The sequence below is a fragment of the Myotis brandtii genome, unplaced genomic scaffold, assembly GCF_000412655.1.
Source record: "Myotis brandtii unplaced genomic scaffold, ASM41265v1 scaffold181, whole genome shotgun sequence".
Lineage (NCBI taxonomy): Eukaryota > Metazoa > Chordata > Mammalia > Chiroptera > Vespertilionidae > Myotis > Myotis brandtii.
Genome location: NW_005356712.1, coordinates 922,995 through 941,012, shown reverse-complemented (window position 1 = coordinate 941,012; position 18,018 = coordinate 922,995). Strand labels below are relative to the sequence as shown.

General features: G+C 53.0%; 1 protein-coding gene across 5 annotated transcripts in view; it reads left to right on the top strand.

The window, feature by feature from the left end:
* The window catches only part of CABP1 (calcium binding protein 1), a 32,732-nt gene that overhangs the window by 12,691 nt on the left and 2,023 nt on the right, over positions 1–18,018 (top strand). The window contains exons 1-6 of one of the 5 annotated variants that reach the window (XM_005863756.2): positions 4,735–4,743; positions 11,762–11,941; positions 14,874–14,904; positions 15,159–15,302; positions 16,289–16,398; positions 16,634–16,781. In XM_005863756.2, the coding sequence (XP_005863818.1) occupies positions 11,762–11,941; positions 14,874–14,904; positions 15,159–15,302; positions 16,289–16,398; positions 16,634–16,781 (613 nt within the window). In that variant the 5' untranslated portion in view covers positions 4,735–4,743. Of the gene's footprint in view, positions 1–4,734; positions 4,744–6,219; positions 7,035–11,309; positions 11,942–14,873; positions 14,905–15,158; positions 15,303–16,288; positions 16,399–16,633; positions 16,782–18,018 lie in introns of those variants that run through there. The other 4 variants (XM_005863759.2, XM_005863755.2, XM_005863757.2 and 1 more) reach the window with 4 other exon arrangements.

Here is an 18,018-nt window from a genome sequence, read left to right as displayed (position 1 = left end):
GTCTGACCAGGCTGTTTGCATGGTGTGTGGGGGAAGGCGGCTGAGCCTGTCTGTGCTAGGAAGTAGCGTAAAGCAGCCGTTTGAAGCTCCCGGCTTGCCATGCTGGATCAGAATTCCAAGGAGGCCGTGTGTGTGTGGCTTCAGATCCGCACATTCCTTTTCAAAGTACTACTGCGCAGCGGCTGATGCCGGAGGAGGTCTGACATGAAGGCAGCTGCGCATGGATTTGGGTTGCACGGGGCTGCTGTGGTGGGGTGACAGGGCTCCGGTGTGTGACTTTGTTCCTGCGGGGAGTCCTCCGAGTTCGCTGGAAACAGTTCTCCATCGTGGAGATGTGGATGCAGAGCTGGGAGAGTTAGTGTGCCAACGTGTTGAGGGAGAAGTTCGCTGCAGTGGCTTATGTATTAGTGAGCAGGTGTAGGGCGTTAGGGCATTGCTCCGGCGTTGGCCTGGCTTCAGGGAGACAACAGTGAACAAGGTAGCTGGAGTTCTGGGTATTTTATGTGTGTTGTTGTTGTTATTCATCCTCACCCGAGGATATTGTCCCCCATTGATTTTTAGAGAGTGGAAGGGAGGGGGAGAGACACACAGAGAGAAACATTGATGTGAGAGAGACATAATGATTGGTTGCCTCCCACACTCGCCCAGACCAGGACCAGGGATTGAGCCTCAAGGTATGTGCCCTTAACTGGAATCCAACCTGGGACCCTTCAGTCTGCTAGCTGATGCCCTTGAAGCTTACAGTTTAGCAGTTTGGAAGGGTAGGTTATTGGCTCAGAATCGCTCATTTTCTGGTTAGTTTGCTGGCGATCTGGCTTCATTCTTCATTCTCAGCTGCCTGCTTTTCTTCCCACTTCTACTGTCTCAATCATTAAACGGAGAATATTCTCCAGCCCCATGTTCTGAAATGTCACCAGAGTCATCTGAGCCAGGAAGAGCTGGAAGGCCCATCAAATATTTACTCCCTCTGGAAGCTCTTGCCCTTGGAGCTGCAGACGTTTTCTTTAAAGCTGGGGCACATTCAGTCTGGGCTTCCTGCTGACAGCTCTCAGGCATCTGAACAGCAGCAGCAACAACAACAGAACCTGGGCTGGGACTTGGTGCCAGCCTCCTGCGAGGGGGAATAAGGCTTCCTTTCCCTTCTTCTTTTTTTTTTCTCCGAGCACCGGCACCGGCCACCGCGCCGCCGCTGCCGCCCGTCCTCTCCCTTCTTTCTGCATTTAGATTTCTGCCCGGGGAGACAGGGTCAGGACCAAGGGAAGGTAAATGGGCTTCTGAGTACAGACACTTTCAGGTCGGGTCTGCTTAGGCAAAATATCACCCTGGGGAAGTATATTTGTCATGTCTCCCAAGTTCATATTTCTTAACCTTAAGTGACTCATCCTCATTAAGCCTGTTTCTTTATCTGCAAAATAGGGATAATTCATAGTACCTCACCAGGTTTAGGGGAGATTAAATAAGGTGATATGTACAGAGCTTGGACCAGTGTGTGGTTCAGACCAAAGGCTCTATCAATGTTATTATTATTATTGCAGCTGCTGTTGATTAACCACCAAGGGCTGTGTCAGGCCGTTTTCCTTATATTTGTAATAGAATAAGGGTTCAAAGTGAAGGTACCAAGATAGACTCCTAAATTAGGGGGAACAGCAATTAGGATTCTCTTAGTGACCTCACAGGGCATCCTCACTGCCTGCAGGGAGACTAAAGCATGGGATGGTGGCTGGGGAGACAGTAGAGCTGCAGGTTCCAATCCCAGAGCCGTCATTGCCTAGTGCTGTGGCCTTGGGCCTCTTATTTTCTCTTTCAGTCTGGGTTCATCCAGAAATGAGGTTGACAGAAACTACCTTGCACAGTTGTGTGAAGTATACAAGACTCAGTACGTCAAATGGCCTGGCTCAGAGGGGTGCTGGGAAAAGGGCAGCCTTCATTAGTGTTATTGTTGTTATTTATAGAGTAAGTGTCCCAATGAGGGCCTGGACTTTAAAAGCTGTCTCTGAGCCAGGGGAGGAAGGATGTTACAGGAAGGAGCTGAATGGCAAAGGACCTTTCCTAGCACCCTCTTAGTGGCTAGCTGCGGACATGTCACCTGGAGAGAAGACGTGGTACCAGAAATTAACTCAGAATAGACATGACTCAGGGCAGTGCTCGGCACTGGGTCTTGGAACAGTCTTTCTGCTCCTTACCTTACATTTGGGAAGTAACACCCCTTGTAGAGGAGCAAATGCAAATAAAACCCACAGCTTTGTCCCACCCTTCTTTTTCTAGCTGTAGAGACACCTCTTTTGAGTTGGGTATGCTATTCCAATCCCAAACTGCTTTGCACATAATAGGATCACTGCGATCCTGTATCCTAATGAGTGAATCAGCAAATGAATGGCTGATATCTCCAGCCACGGACTGCAGAGGGTTCTTAGCTCCTATAGTGGGAGAGAGGCTATGATGGCTTGGGTCCTAACAGATTTAGTCCTACTAGGCCTATGTTTTTAGGATGGGGACTGAGTATAGTACTCACTCCTGCCCGGCCACCTTTCTCCCTCTGCTCTCGGAGAAGGCTGGTAGCCCTAATGGCCTTTTCTCTGGGGCCTGAAAAGGTCAGTTGTGATTAACATAAATCAGAGAGTCCCCCAGGTGTCTGCATTTGCCTCTAGCTGTTCTGGGGAAGCAACAAGGGTACTTGAGACCTTAGTCTAGAGCCCACTAAACAATTAACAAAAAGTATCTTCTCATTATCTTAACTTCACAGCAACCTGTGAAGGTTAGCATTATCTTCCTCCATTTTAGAGATGAGAAGAGAGACTCAGAGGGGAAGTGGCTTGTCCGAAGGTCACGCAGGACCGTGCTGTGGTCTGCCTCTCTGAACAGCCTGCCTGTGCCGCGCCACGCTGGTTTGGTGGCAAGTCACCTAAGTGTGTTTCCTATTTGTCAGAAGCAGCCACAAAGTACCTCTCAGGTAACGACCCAGCTTTCCCTGAGCGTCTTAGCACTGGGCTGCCATCCAAGGTCACGTGCAGCGATAGAACTGATCAGGGCCACTGAAGACCAGTCTCCCTCCTAATCAGGAATAATCAGCAACGGCTTTATCCTTCTCATCCCTCTGATCCTATTATTCCATTCATGAGTCGGAATCTCACAGTGTGGCTTCCAGAGGCCCCGGGCCTGATGCCTCAGTGAATAGGAATGGGGGTGGGATGGGGCTGTGTGATGCCTTTGCTCCTTCTAGAAGCTCCCACGGTTCAGCCCTTTAAAAATTTTCTGCTGCCCTACCCGGCTTGGCTCAGTGGATAGAGCATCAACCTGCAGACTGAAGGGTCCCAGGTTCAATTCCAGCCAAGGGCACATGCCTGGGTTGTGGGCTTGATCCCCAGTACGGGGCTTGCAGGAGGCAGCCGATCAATGATTCTCTCTTATCATTGATGTTTCTCTCTCTCTCTCTACTTCTCCCTTCCTCTCTGAAATTAATAAATAAATATATTTTTAAAAAAAAATTTTCTGCCGAAGGTCAAGCCATCTACCCCTTCCAATCATCAGCACCCCTCCCGCAGAGCCAAACACAGCTTAAGCAAGCTCTAGGTTTGAATCCCTGAATCCCTTCCTGCCCTGAAGACTCAAGTTAATACTGCATCCTCTTCCCTAAAGAATGATGGGCTTCTTCAAAGTACCTGACTTTTCATTTAACAAGTTAAGATCAGGAATTTATTATTTTAATCTTTTTTTTTCCCGGGTGACAAAGGAGGGCAGAAATAATACCTTACGTTGCAAAGCCTGTACTTAACAGTATTTTCATATCTGTAGCTCATGGTCTTCACCATAATCCTCCAAAATTGAAAGGTCAGGTCTTATTTCCATGTTATAATTAAGGAAACTGGGATCCAGAGAAATTGAATCATTTATACAGGCCATGTGGTTAGGAAATGGTAAACTGAGTCTCAAATCCAGCCGTTGGGACTCCACATTCTACATTCTTTAATATCATGCTAGCATTTATTGAGTGTCTACTATGTGCCAGGCTTCATGTTGAGGGGTATGATTTATTATCTTATTTAACTGTCCACACGATCCATTACAAGCAAAACCTCTGACCCATATCCAAATATCTACATCCAAAGTGAGCAACGTTTTGAAGAGTGTGCCAGGGCAAAGTGCGTGCCTTTTCTGCAGGAGACAGCTGTCCTGTGTGCTGTTTCCAAAGACAGGCACATCACAAGGGTGACAAGTGGGTGCTGTGCTCTGGGATGGCCTGCAGGGGACAGGAGTGGGTGCCCTGGCCATATATGACCAATGCTTGTGGCACTGTGCCAAGCCCTTTGCATGTATTGTCTCGTTAACTCCTGGGAAGAGCCCTTGAGGGAAGGGTTATTAGAGTACCCATTTGATCAATAAAGAAACTGAGGCTCAGAAAGATTAACTGTCCTCAAGATCAGCCAGTAGTTGCTAGGCAGCAGGGCAAGATTTGAACCCAAGTCTGACTCTGCACTCCAAGCTCTTACCAGTAGGCTGTGTCAGTAGTTCTCAACACTGGCTGCAGGTTAGAGTTACCTGGAGTACGCTCATCGGCAATGTCCGGAGCCCACCTGTGCCTGATGAGTCAGCATCTCCGGGGAAGCTCCCAGTGAGTCTCATCAGCGGCCAGGGGAGGGAAGCTGCTTCACACTGTGCTGCCTGCCTGCTCATGTATCTGCTCATGTAGTTCGTATGAACTGGGTTCCTGTGTGAAGCTTAACGCATTTCCCTGTGGGGTCCCTGGTGAGTTCTAGCTTTACTTTTCTTTCTTTCTTTTTCTTTTCTTTTTTTAAAACTTAAAATTGTTCAATTTTAATTTTTTATTGAATTTATTGGGGTGACATCGGTTAATTAAATTATATAGGTCTCAGGGCTATAATTCTATAATACCTCACTTGTGAGCCCTAGCTTTTCAACAGAATCTGCAGATGGCCAGTTTCCTGGCTTTGGTCTGCATGTCTTTTCTGATCTTCCTGAATTGAGGCGCATCCCTAGAGTTTTTGTGCTTCCCCTTCATAGCATGTAACTAAAATGTAATGAAGTCAGTGTGTTCCTAGCTGTGTAATAGCTCTTGCCCACCTGCTAGAATGGAAGCTCCTTGAAAGCAGGGACTGTGTTTCTCTTGTTCCCCAGGCTCTCAGGGCCAGGCACAGTGCCTGGCACATAAATACTGGACAAATGATCCTTCTTTCTCCATTTTAATAATTACTTATAGAGTCCCCGTATGTGCCATGCACTTTGCCATGCAGGCATTTTAAGTAAGAGAGAGGAAACCCCATTTTCCAGGCACGGACACTGAAGCTCTGGAATGTGAGAAGGCAGAAGCCAGCAGAGCCAGGACTCAACCCCAGGCCTGCCCATCCTCTCATTCATCTAGTCCATTGCTCTTCTTCATGAATGACCCTGACCCCTGACCCCAGACGCTGCTTTAAGCTATTTCCAAGGAACACGGCTTTGAAGAAGGCACTTAAATTGGCGGCTTGCTCTTTCAATTCCAACTCCCCAGCGTCTTCACTCCTTTCTACACGTTAGGCGAAAACAACTCCCCAGCCTCCTCCATCGGCCCTCAGGGGGTACCCCTCCTTCTCCCATTCCCTCTCCGGAGGTTTGGCCCAAACACGGGCCGCTGAGTAGCCTGATTAAACCCTCCCCATGTCAGTGACATCGTCAGCGGCAGCTCTGTGGACAAGAGCTATCCAGAGACCTCCTTCCCCGGCTCCCTGGGACCAAGCCGGTGGCACCTTCTGGGCAAGGCCTCCCGCTCATCTTCCCTAAGGGGAGGTCTGACCAGCCACTCGAAACTGGGCAGAAAGCCCCTGGGAGAGGAGCCCCTCTGTACTGAACGCTCAGGCCTGTGTGTAAGGGTGTTCCATCTGGGGCTGACCTGCCTCTGGCGCCCCCTGCTGGGGAAAGCTGGGTGCGGGGGATGGGACTTCTCTCTTGGGTCGTCTGGCTGGGGCTGTAGATCTCCACTGGGACGTGAGGCTTGAGATGACTGACATCACAGCTGGAGCCTGGAGAGGAGGCAGAGCCAGTCCCCTCAAAAGTCCATCGTGGGACCTCGAAGGCCGCTTTGCCAAGGGCGGCCTCTCTGCTCCACACCCCAAGGAAGCTGGTGAGAGATCCTGGCTCAGATTAGGCGGAGGATTACGAGGTCAGTGGCCCTCACTCAGGCCCTCCAAGACCGCGCCCTGGGACGGGAGCAGGCGTCGCTGCTAACTGCTGTTGGCTCAGCTGAGCCTCCAGTCCCCGAGCCTCATCCCATTCCAGTGCCGAGGCAGGTGTGGAAAACCAGCGTGATGGAGATGTCGCAACTCCCCCAAGCCCTCAACTGGAGCTGCCTGCTCAATCCAGCTGCACTTGTCAGGAGACAGTCCTGTGTGTTTGTCCCTGTGTGCTTTCGTGTGTGTGTGTGTGTGTGTGTGTGTGTGTGTGCGCGCAAGCACACAGCTGGGAGGCACCCTGGCTTTGGGGACCCAAACTAGCCTGATTCCCCTCCTGGGTCTGCTGGCCTAATTCCCAGCTGCAGCTGCCCTTGGGGGCCCCCCTCCCCAAGGCAGTCTCTCCGCTGCTCTGGCAGCTGGGAGAGGAGGAGCTGCGGGAAGGGGACTGAGCGCTAATCTGGTGGAGCTGATCTGGCCGCCTTCTCCAGCTCCGCTGCCCTCTGCCAGCCGCTCTCTTGGTGATTTTCTCTGTGCCCTGCACGCTCCCCTCCTGCCTTCATCTCCTTAAGAAAGTGCCCAGAAAGTTAAACCCACACACACACAAACACACACACACACACACACAATCCACACACAAAAAAAGAATCAGCAGGAGCAGGCAGACGAGTGAGAGAGCACGTGCGCAAGAGAGAGGGCTCGGTCCAGAGGAAGAGCGGCGCAGGCGGAGGGCGGCTGGGCTTGGCAGTGACCGGGACTGAGGTCTCTTAGCCCCAAGAGCCTCCTCCATGGACCCCAGGATCCTGAGAGGCGCTGCCTCAGCTTAGGATGGGCAACTGTGTCAAGTCTCCACTGAGAAATCTCTCAAGGAAGGTATGTTCCTGGACTTCCAAACCTGGGCTGGGGGGTTGGGGCATCTTCCCATCGGCCCCAGGGGTTGGGCATGGAGGGGTGGGCATCTGAGGCTTGTCACCTTCCCGTGGGTTCTGCCTAGAGCTGCTGCCCTGTTCTGAATCCGGATTACCTCCTGTCACAGTTTCCTATGTCCCAGGAAGTTGGGACTTGGAGCTGCATGGGGGACTGTGTTTGGGAATCGGTACAAGATTTAGGAAAGAGCCACATGGCTGCTAGGATGTGAGTGAAAAGCGTGGGTCCTAGGATGTCAGAGCGGACAGACCCCTTGGCGCTGGCAGGACTGGAAGGGGGTTGAGCTTTGACCTTGCTGCTGCTAAGCCTCCTTCTCAGCAGGAGGGCCTCTGACCCTCCCTGGTGGTCTCTACACCTTCAGGGCTGCGGGTTTTGAAGTAGATCCTGTTGCCACTGAAAGGAACCAGGTCAGAGAATCTAAACTAGGACCAGGCTGGTTCAGGGGCCAGAACTGTCTCCATTGAGAAAGAGGATGTCGAGTCAAAGGGTCCGTGTGTCACTTTCTGTAGCGGATTTATTGCTCTCACACCAGGATGCTGTCTTTTTGCAAGAATTCCTTTTGGGAAGCAAATAAGCACTGGGCTGGCATCTATAGGGCTTTGCTTCAAGTGGACCCCGCCTGTGTGTCTAGCCCTCTGCGGTCAGGCCGTGTAAGACACTCCTCGATAGCATCTAAAGGAAGAGGCATGATAGGGACGTTTTCCTGCAGGGCTTTCATTTCCCAGACGAGGAGCTTAATTGCCACTGAGGTTAAGTGACACTTACCTGAGGTCTCAGGTGAGCTAATGGCACCGCTGCCCCAAGCCCATCCTCACTCCTCCGTCCGTTTGACAGCCTCTCCATTTAGGGCATCTCAGGCTTTTCTGCTGCTCATCGGCTTCCTCATGTGGCTAAGCTGCTCACATCAAATCCCTTTTCATCTTTGCTGCTCCTCACATCCTTCTGAGGGGTGACTGTTTCTTCTGTGCACCCTCCCCCCATCATCTGCTATCTTCTTAGCGGAGTCTTTGTACCAGAAGTGGCCTCCACACTGTTGCAGAGGAACAGGAACTGATCAGAATTAGTTTAAAGGACCACAGGGTGAAAGCCCCTCCCCTGGCTCTGTCCAGAGCTTGAAGAGGTGAGTTTAAGAATAAGAATTGGCCTTTGGTTCCACCCCACCCATCTTCCTTACATAGCAGAGGGCTTAAGAATCACGCTTCTCAGGCCTCCACTTTCCAGCTGTGTGACTTTGGGCAAGTTACTTGACTTCTCTGGGCCTCAAGTATAAATACTTGACTTCTTTTGTCCATCAAGTATAAATACTAATACCCACTTTGCAAGGTGATTGTGAGAACTAAAAGTGTTGTGCACTATATTCACTGCCTGGAATGTAGTACTCAGCAAATGTTAGCTAGTAACATTGTTATAATCATAATTTTTCCACTCTGGGTTTTCTGAAAAGGGGGATGGAGGAAAAAGAATATAGGAGAGGTTTGAGTCCATGGAGTAAGGTTAAAGATCATGCAACTTATTGCATTTAATTTCATGTTTTTAAATTTAAAACATTTTAAAATTCATTTTAGAGAGAGAGAGAAACATCAATTTGTTATTTCACTTATTTATGCATTAATTGGTTGCTTCTTGTATGTGCCCTGACCAGGGATCAAACTCGAAACCTTGGCATATTGGGACAATGCTCTAACCAACTGAGCTACCCGGCCAGGGAAATGTCATGTTTTTTATAAAAATAATAATTGCTTTTTCCTGAATATTCACAATGTATCCAACTTGTTATCTTATTTTCTTTTTTCCACCAAATAGTTATTTTGGCTGAGGCCACTCAGCTGACTGGACTCTGAGCTGGGATTTAAACCCTGGTCTGTGTGAATCCAGAGCTGGTATTTTTATTTTTTATTTTTGCCTTTCTCTTCTTCCTGCTGTCAAAACGTTATTCTTAGACCTCTGAGTCTGCCCTTACACGTCATCTGGTCCAAATTCCCACCGGCTACAGCAGTCGCCTCTCCTACCTCACCAAGTGCTTACTCACTCAGCTTCTCCTGAATCCCTCAGTGTGTGGAGCTCTGACCTGCAGACTCTGGGCCAGCTCTGTTGTTAGAAAGCTGTGAGGTCCTGAGGCACGCTGGGCCCTCCTGTTGCTAGGCCACACTCAGGAGACGGCCCCTCGGTGCCAGGAGACATGGTCAGCCTGTGGGCCGCTGCCCACTTGGCTTCCTGAGTGGTACTCGGGGAACTGGTAACGGTGAGAGGCGGCCGCTCCAGGCTCTGAGCAGCAGACCAGGCTGTCAGGTGCCATCACTGGCCGGGAAGGACAGCAGCTTCCCGGGGCAGCGTGGTGCCGGGCAGGATTACCATCAAGAGATGCGGTGGAAATTCCTCGGCCACCACTGGCGCATTCTCTGTGGGAGCAAATTCTCCATCCTTCTCACTTCTGATTGGCAAATATTCTCCCACTTCCTCTGAGGCCAGAAGTGAATGCCTTCTGCACCAGCATCTCTCTAAGTTGCATCACTGTCACTGTCATCATCCTGTCGTCACCGTGGCAACTCCATCTATCCCAGTCTCATCACGCTCTAGGCACTATGCAATAGCTCATGGACTTCTCACAGGAATCCTGTGAGTCACCATGCCCATGCCCATGGCGTATAGAAGGAAATAGAGCACAGACAGGTGACGTGACCTGCCCCAGGTCACAAAGCAAGCAGGTGGCAGAGCCAGAATTGGGAGGCCAAAGTCAGTGTACAAAAGCACCTATCAGTTCTGCGCCTGCTGCCGTGTCACCTCCTGGGCTGTGTCACTCTGAGCCAAGTGTGTGCGAGTCACTAGGACTAAAGGCTGCCTCTCCACGGGCACCTCCAGGACTGCGTCCGGGGCTAAGCCACGGGAATCCCAGGCTTCCTTGGGGCCGGCCTCAGCCAGGAGGGCCCCTCTGGCTCTGCCCTCACTCCAGCTACGCCCCGGAGGCCTGGGTGAGTGTGGCCGAGGCTTTGACCTCACTTGGCATAAATCCGAATGGCCATTGACCCACCTGACACCCCTTACGTCTGAGACGCCCTGAGCCTGGCCCTATGGCACTCACTGAACTTGGGCCTTGGGCTGAGGTGCTTCACCGCGAATCTGAGCTGCTGCGGCTCCTTCGAGGAACCAGAACACTGTCTCCCTCTAGGCCTGGAAGGGGAAGGGAGTCTAGTGTGTAGCCCACAGTGTGGGGCGTTGGGGAGAAGACACATGAGAGGACAAGGTGAGACGGGGCAGGTTGTTCTGCTTCTCAGCCCGGGAGGACAGGCTGCCCCGAAGTTAGGATTGTCCTCTGGGTGTGGCCTTCATGGAGCTAGAGCAGTGGTTCTCAACCTTCCTAATGCCGCGACCCTTTCATACAGTTCCTCATGTTGTGGTGACCCCCAATTTCATTGTTACAAATTGAACATAATGAAAGCATAGTGATTAATCACAAAAACAATATGTAATTATATATGTGTTTTCCGATGGTCTTAGGCGACCCCTGTGAAAGGGTCGTTCGACCCCCAAAGGGGTCGCGACCCACAGGTTGAGAACCGCTGAGCTAGAGGAACGTGGCAGGAAGAAGAGTGTGGCGAGATGAAAGGGTGGGCGTGGGGCCCTGGGCGTCTTGGGGAGCCGGGGTGGGATAGAAAGTTGTGTCTGATGCTGATGCTGATGCTGCCCTGGGGGTGGGGGTGGGGGCAGTCTGTGGGCAGCGCTGACTTTTTATAGCTGCATGGGAACCATCAGGGAGGAGACTGGATTGGCCAGGCCTGGGGCACAGCTATATTCGGTAAGCAGCGGCCCCTGCTCAGCCTCAGAGGTCGCAGGCAGGCTGGGCCCGGCAGGGAGCCAGGGAAGGCGGGAGAGGGAGGGAGACTTGCTGGTGAGAGAGTCTAGTGTCGAGGTTGCAAATGGTGGGATCCGACCCACAGGCGTGCTTTGTGTCGCCCACACCCACCGGAAGGTCTCTGGCAACTTGGGCTGGAGTTACGTAGTGCTGCTCCTTAAGACGGACTCCCAGCATCATTTAGTCCCGGTCTCCCACCTCTTGCACCTGCGCTTCATTTGTTAGCTATGGCCCCTGTGTTTGCAACCTCCAGTCTAGCCCAGCCTGCTCTCCACGTTGCTGCTCTGATTGTCCTCACTGCCTTCCAGTGGGGTCCAGTGGGGTCCAGTGGGGGTCCAGTGGGGTCCAGTGGGGGTAGGGTCAGGAGTCAGTTTGGGAACTTAGCCCCAGGGTTTGTGCTGGGACATTGGGGCAATGTTGGAAAAGGATGTATTCCATTCATCTCTTAACGAAAACTTCCCATTGGTGGGAACAGAAGCCTCCTGCTGCCTGCTTTTCTCTCTGAGCCTTTGCATGCACGTGAGTGTGATTCTAGGCACACGTATGTGTCGTGTGTGTGTGTGTGTGTGTGTGTATGCGTGCGCGCGTGCACATGAGCCACCTGGTGGGTACCACACCCAGCTCTCCCTGGAGCATCTGCTTCAGTCAAGGATTGGAGACTCCATCTGTTGGACCAATTGGATGCTGCCCCTGTGCCTCTGAGGGCTCTGAACCTGCTGTTGGACTCCCAGGGTCTGCTCTTGAGGAGCCCCTTCTAGGAGGCCCGGCGGGGCAGGGAGGTGATGCCTGCCTCTCTTTTGCATTTGCGTGGTGCTGGCTGAAGATGCGCCAGGAGGAGACTGCCAGCTACAGAGTGGTGCAGACCAGCGAGGAGGGGCTGGCGGCCAGCGGTGAGCTCCCGGGACCGCTCCTGATGCTGGCCCAGAACTGCGCCGTCATGCACAACCTGCTGGGCCCTGCCTGCATCTTCCTGCGCAAGGGCTTCGCCGAGAACAGGCAGCCTGTACGTAAGTTGGCCCCAGTGGAGCGCACCCAGTGGAGCTGCGCTCGACTTGGCTTCACGGGCGTGAGAAGGTGCTGGGAAGAGGAGGGGCTCTGTACGCAGAAGTGTGCCTCCCCCCACAGATACACCTCAAACCCTCAATTTGCAAATCTGACCCCTGAAGTTTCCCGCTCATGGCTGCAGAGCACTGCTGAACCCACCTCCACCAGCAAGGAATGATGACAGCAGCCAACATTGTGGGGATTTTAAAAAATACACTTGTTTTTATTGATTTTAGAGAGAGAAGGCAGAGGGAGAGAGAGAGGAACATCAGTCAGCTGTCTCCTCTATGCACCACATCCTGACTGGGAGTCGAACCTGCGACCTTTTGGTGCATGGGATACGCTCAACCAACCGAGCCACACCAGCCAGGGCACGTTTGGGGAGACTTTCCGAACACTTTGTGTGCCCGGCACTGTGCTAAGAGCTTTGGCCCATTGCCTCACTTAAGACTCAGAGCAACTCCAAGAGGTAGGTACTATTACCCCATTTTACTGAGTTGGAGCAGTAACCTGCTGAAGGTAACAGCTTGTGGGCAATGGAGGTAGGACTCAGACTCGGGAGTCTGACTAGGCCTCCTGTGCTCGGAGCAACAGTGCTGAGCGCACAGCACTGTCCAGAGGACTTGCTGCCAGGATGGAAGCCTCCTGAGATCTGCACTGGCCACGTGTGGCTGTGGAGCACTGGACATGGGACTAGTGCAGCTGAGGAACTGGATGTTAATTCTGTTTCATTCCCATTCTGATTAAATAGCCACGTGTGGCTACTCTACTGGACAGCCTCCTGCAGGCATTGGACAGCCACAGGGAGGGGGGAACAGGATGGTGTTACAGGTGGAAATGTTTGTAGGCTCCATTTCCTGAATGCCACGTGCTAAATGCTACATGTCTTGTCTCACGGTATGCTCACTGAGGTCCTGGCAGGGGGGCCTGGCACTGACCTATTTACAGGTGCGGAGACTGGCTAGGCCACAGAAGTGACCTGCTCCAGGCCCATGGTTAGGAAGCAGCAGATGTGAGCTTTGCACCTGGGTCTGTGTGACTCTAGAGGCCTAGCTCTTCCCCCGACCATTACGTTGGAGTGAAAGGAGTATGTGTATGCTCCATTCCACCTGCCCGCCCCCCCCAACCCAATTGCTCATGGTCTTCCTGCCACCCGGGAGGGCATCTCTGGCTCTACTCCAAACACAGTACACAGCTCCCCCACTCTGCACCTGGGGTGGGAGTGGGGGGCGGGGGCGACCCAAGCACCAGCCACCAGGACTCAGCCAGCCCGCAGGCCCCCCGCAGCGGGGCACCTGGCTTTCCGCTCCCTGGCTCTGTCTATTCGAGATGTGTGAGGAGGTGCAGTGGGGGCAGCAGCACCTCACTTCTCTCCGGTGCCTCCGAGCTGGGTCCTGGGGAAGTGGGGCTGCTGGAGCCTGACCGGGGAAAGGACCTGCTATATCTGAGTAACTTGTCCTCGCGAGAGTCCTCCGTGTGTGCGTGCGCGGGCACGTCCTCGCTCGCTCGCTCGCTCGCTTGCACTTACTGGGGGTGTGGGCACCGCAAAAACCCAAGCACCGAGTCTGAGTTGGAGCAGCTCGTGGGTGACAGAGGCCGGATTACGTATGCGGAAGCGTACGACCCACACGACCCGCACACTGTGCGCCGCAAGGCACCTAACAGAGACAGACATACCTCCGTGACCCACCCTCAGCTAGAGACGCCACCTGCAGGACCCGGAGCTTGCAGCTGCTGGGCCCAAGCACATGGATACACTCCACACTGTCCGCCACCTACAGCCACTCCTAAGCACCGGCCTGTGTACCTGCTTGTTCCACTAGCTGTTGCTCAGGAGCCCCTTTCTAGAAGATTCTCAGATTTTCCAGAGTCAGGGTCCCTTGCCCTGGGGCCAGTTTGGAGTGGGTGGGCACCCTGGCCCTGTTGGCTAGAACAGCCTCCCGCTCACGGTGGCACACCGCGTGGCTGTGTTCATGGCAGGTGTGCCTCTACCTGGCGTGCTTCCTCAGGGTGGGCACACCTGCCCCATGTTCTCCCTGCCCAGAGGCAGAGAACTGTGCCATCTGGGGAGGAGGAGCCCCGTGGACCAGTTTGGGAGCTTACTAAGCAGGTCCAGCTGGGCAGCCATCCATTTCGTGCCAGTCTGTGTCCCTCCTGGGCAGGCCCGGGGCAACGGGCCCCTCACCAGCTGGAGCTGCCCCCTGCGTCCTCCGGGCCTGCTCTTTCGAGACTCCTCTGCCATCTGCTGTGATGCCGAGACCCAGGGTCTCCTTGGCTCCCCAAGGAGAGCTGGGCCCTGCTTGACGCTTTGGATGTGTGTTTGGGGCCTGGCGGCGGCCGGAGGCACTGGCAGCCCCCAGGCTCCTATGCTGCGCCCGTGGCAGGGCAGGGTGTAGCATAGGGGTCAAATTGGAGAAGGTAGAGCAGTGCCCGGGAAGCAGGGCGCAGCCCTAACCCTGCCTCCACACCTCGGGTCCTCCCCTCCGTCTCCCTCGGGCTGCCTGCCTGGTCCCTGCTTTCTCTCCTCAGCCCTCTCTGCTCCCATTACCTTGCAGGCCTCCTCTCTGCGGTGACCTCCCGCTGACGCTGTTTCATTTACAGGTTTTTGCCTCGGACCAGCTCTGTCCTCTGACACATTCTTGTGTCTGAAACAAGGGGCTGGGTGTAGAGGGCCTGTGCCCGGCTGCATGGGGCTCTGGGGCCCTGGGCATCGGCCATGCTGTGGGAGAAGTGGGGGTGCTCATTTCCCCCTCAAGGACACGGCCCAGGCATGCTCGGCTGCAGCCCCGCCAGCTCCACCAGCGCCTGCTGCCACTTGCATGGCCCTCAGGTTGGACTTTGTGACTCCGGGCCCCTAGCAGCTGCTAACAGGACACGTTCTTCTGTTTCAGGACAGATCACTGCGGCCAGAGGAGATTGAAGGTGAGACCCGGCCCCTTAGGGGAAAGGGTTACTCAGCCATCCAGGAAGCTGAGGGAAGGGAGACCGGTGGGAAGAGAGGCGGAGACCCCCTGACCTCCAGGGACAGGGCCTGGTAGGGAGCCGGGGCCAGAGGAGTGTACAGCCGGCAGCTCGGGCTCTGGCTGTCCACGCTAGTGGGCCCTATGTCTGCCTTTGGCTCCAGAGGCTCTGCAGCTCCCAGCCCCAACCATGTCCACCTTTCTTCCCTTCCCCAGAGCTCCGAGAGGCCTTCAGAGAATTTGACAAGGACAAGGACGGCTACATCAACTGCCGAGACCTGGGCAACTGCATGCGCACCATGGGCTACATGCCCACCGAGATGGAGCTTATCGAGCTGTCCCAGCAGATCAACATGAACCGTGAGTCCCTCCACTGGGCACTGGGCACCTCCTTCCCTCCCGTCCTCACCTCTGCAGCCCTCTGCAGTCACTCAGGCCTGGGTTCACGTTCTGGGCCCAGCTCTCTGCAGCTCTGTGGCCTGGGGAAAACCACGTACCGGTTTCCTCACCAGGAAAATGAGGGGTGTGGCGGGGGGTGAAGCTCGGGAAGTCACCTAGGGACTATGTTTGAAGCAGCCCAGTACCTGGCCCGCAGTGAGTTAGACAGAGGGATGCTGCTATTACTGTTTTCCTCTTGTCTGGGTTCTCTCAGAAGCAAGCCTGAGACGAGAACTTGAAAGCACAGGTCATTTATTTAATAGGCGATGAATAGGGAAGTGAGACAGGGAAGAGGAGGAGCCAGCAAAGGGTGCATTCTCAAGCCAGCTACCACTGACCCGAGCCTAATTCTGTTGGGGAACTTGGGGAGTCAGTGTAGCAGCTCCCCTCAGGGCTAGCCTGTAGCCCTCACCTGGGGCACTTACCCCCCAAACTCCTGCCAGTCGCTGGTGAAAGCTGTTGTTGAGCAGCCCTGTTAGCAGCTGCTAGGGGCCCGGAGTCACTTGTACCTCCTGAGAGAGCCTATTGGAAGTTGAGCTTCCATTTGCACAAGGATAAGGCTTGGAGCATGTGGGGCAGGCACCCAGAATTCCTGCTTCCCTCTCTGCCTTACTGCATGTGTCTCTGTCTCTGAAATTATTTGCCTGTCTCTGCAACCTAATGTTTTTTTCTCTCATCCATATCTTTCTCTACCCACTTCCTGATTTGTTCCCTTTGTCAACCCCTGGCCACTTCCCTGAGCCATTCTTTGACAAACTACCTGTACATAGTCACCTCTCTGTCATCATTTGGTCTTTGGTTAAACCTTGGACCTGGCCCTGTGCAAGTCAGGGTGGGTTGGTAGTACCTTCCATTGCCTAGGAGGGGAATGGTTAGATGGATGGCCTAGCTCTTTCCTTTGTCCCCAGTGGGTGGCCAAGTGGATTTTGATGACTTTGTGGAGCTAATGGGACCTAAACTCCTGGCGGAGACGGCAGATATGATTGGTGTAAAGGAACTGCGAGATGCTTTCCGAGAGGTGAGTCGTGGGCAGTGGACAGGCAGGGGGTGGCAGGCTGTTAGAAGCCCAACCCCAGCATGGCAACTTGAAAAGAACCCTGAACCCTGGGTCCCAGACCAGGGAAGGAGCTTGGACAGAGAACAGTCTCTGGGGGGGAGGGGACAGTGACTCTGGAGAAGGAGCTCAACTTTGGGATCTGCTCTTGATGGTCTCCATGTTATAGCTACCGCTCCCTCCTTCCTGCCCTGTCTAGTTTGACACCAATGGTGATGGGGAGATAAGCACCAGTGAGTTGCGAGAGGCCATGAGGAAACTTCTGGGTCATCAGGTGGGACACCGAGACATAGAGGAAATTATCCGAGATGTGGACCTCAATGGGGATGGCCACGTGGACTTTGAAGGTAGGTGGGCTTGAAAGTGGGAGAGAAAGGGACCATTCATGGAGCCCTCCAACTGTATATCCGTCATGCAACCATCATTTCATTCCAACTTTCCATCCCCTACTCTTCCATCCTGCCATCCATGCACCACTTCAGTCTGCCTCCCATCTCTATATCCATCCATCCATCCATCCATCCATCCATCCATCCATCCATCCATCCCATCTATTCATTTATCCATCTCTTCTTCTGTCCGATTTATCCACTCATCCATCTCTAAACAAGTATCCATAGAACCATTTGTCCATGCACTTATCTATCCACCCATGACTAATTCTTCCATAATTTACCCATTCATTCATCTATACACCCATCAACCCATGTATATCTCTCCATGAATCTGTACTTCTCTACATTTGTTCATATATTTATATACCTTTAACCACCTGCCTATATTTCTACCCATACTTCCACTGATCTGTCTGTCTAGTCATTCCCCTATCAGTAGCCATCTACTCACCCATACATCCGTTACTGTGTCCATCTTCCCCCATCCATCTCTATCCATCTGTCCGTCCACATTCCTCCATCCATGGAAAGTATTTTCTGAATGCCACATTCCTCAAGATGACACTCGGGCCCCTAAGATCTGACCACAGCTCCTACCATTCCTTCACTCCCACCGCACCTTACAGCTGCACCAAAGTACTTGTGGTCCATGGACCTGCTAGGTTCCTGTTTAACACACGGTTCTTTTTATCAAGATGCCTTTTATTCTATTGTTCACTTGGGCTCAATTCTGTTCATCCTTTAAGATCCAGCACTTTGTTCAGCCCTTCGTCCCTGATCCTCCAGATTGAACGTTTGGGCCCCACAGCACCTCAGGGTCATCCTTGTCCTTCACACTGTCCTCCAAGGGCTACTGTGGTCTCTCCACTTGACTCTGAACTTTTCCAGAAGAGGAACCTCCTTTCTTTATCGCTGCATTTTCCACATAACGCAGTGCCTGGCTAATGCTACATGAACACTTTTTCTAAGGAATCACTAGCAATTACAATAATTATCACTTATTGTAAATATATGTACGAGTCACTGTACTGAATAGCTTTACATATTTTATCTCATTTAATTCTCACAGTGACTCTATGGATTGCACTATTAGTCCCGCATGAGATGAGGATACTGAGGCTCAGAGAAGTAGTGTAACTTCTTGGGTTACCTGACTGAGAGGCAGAGCTGTGTCAGACCCAGGCCTGGA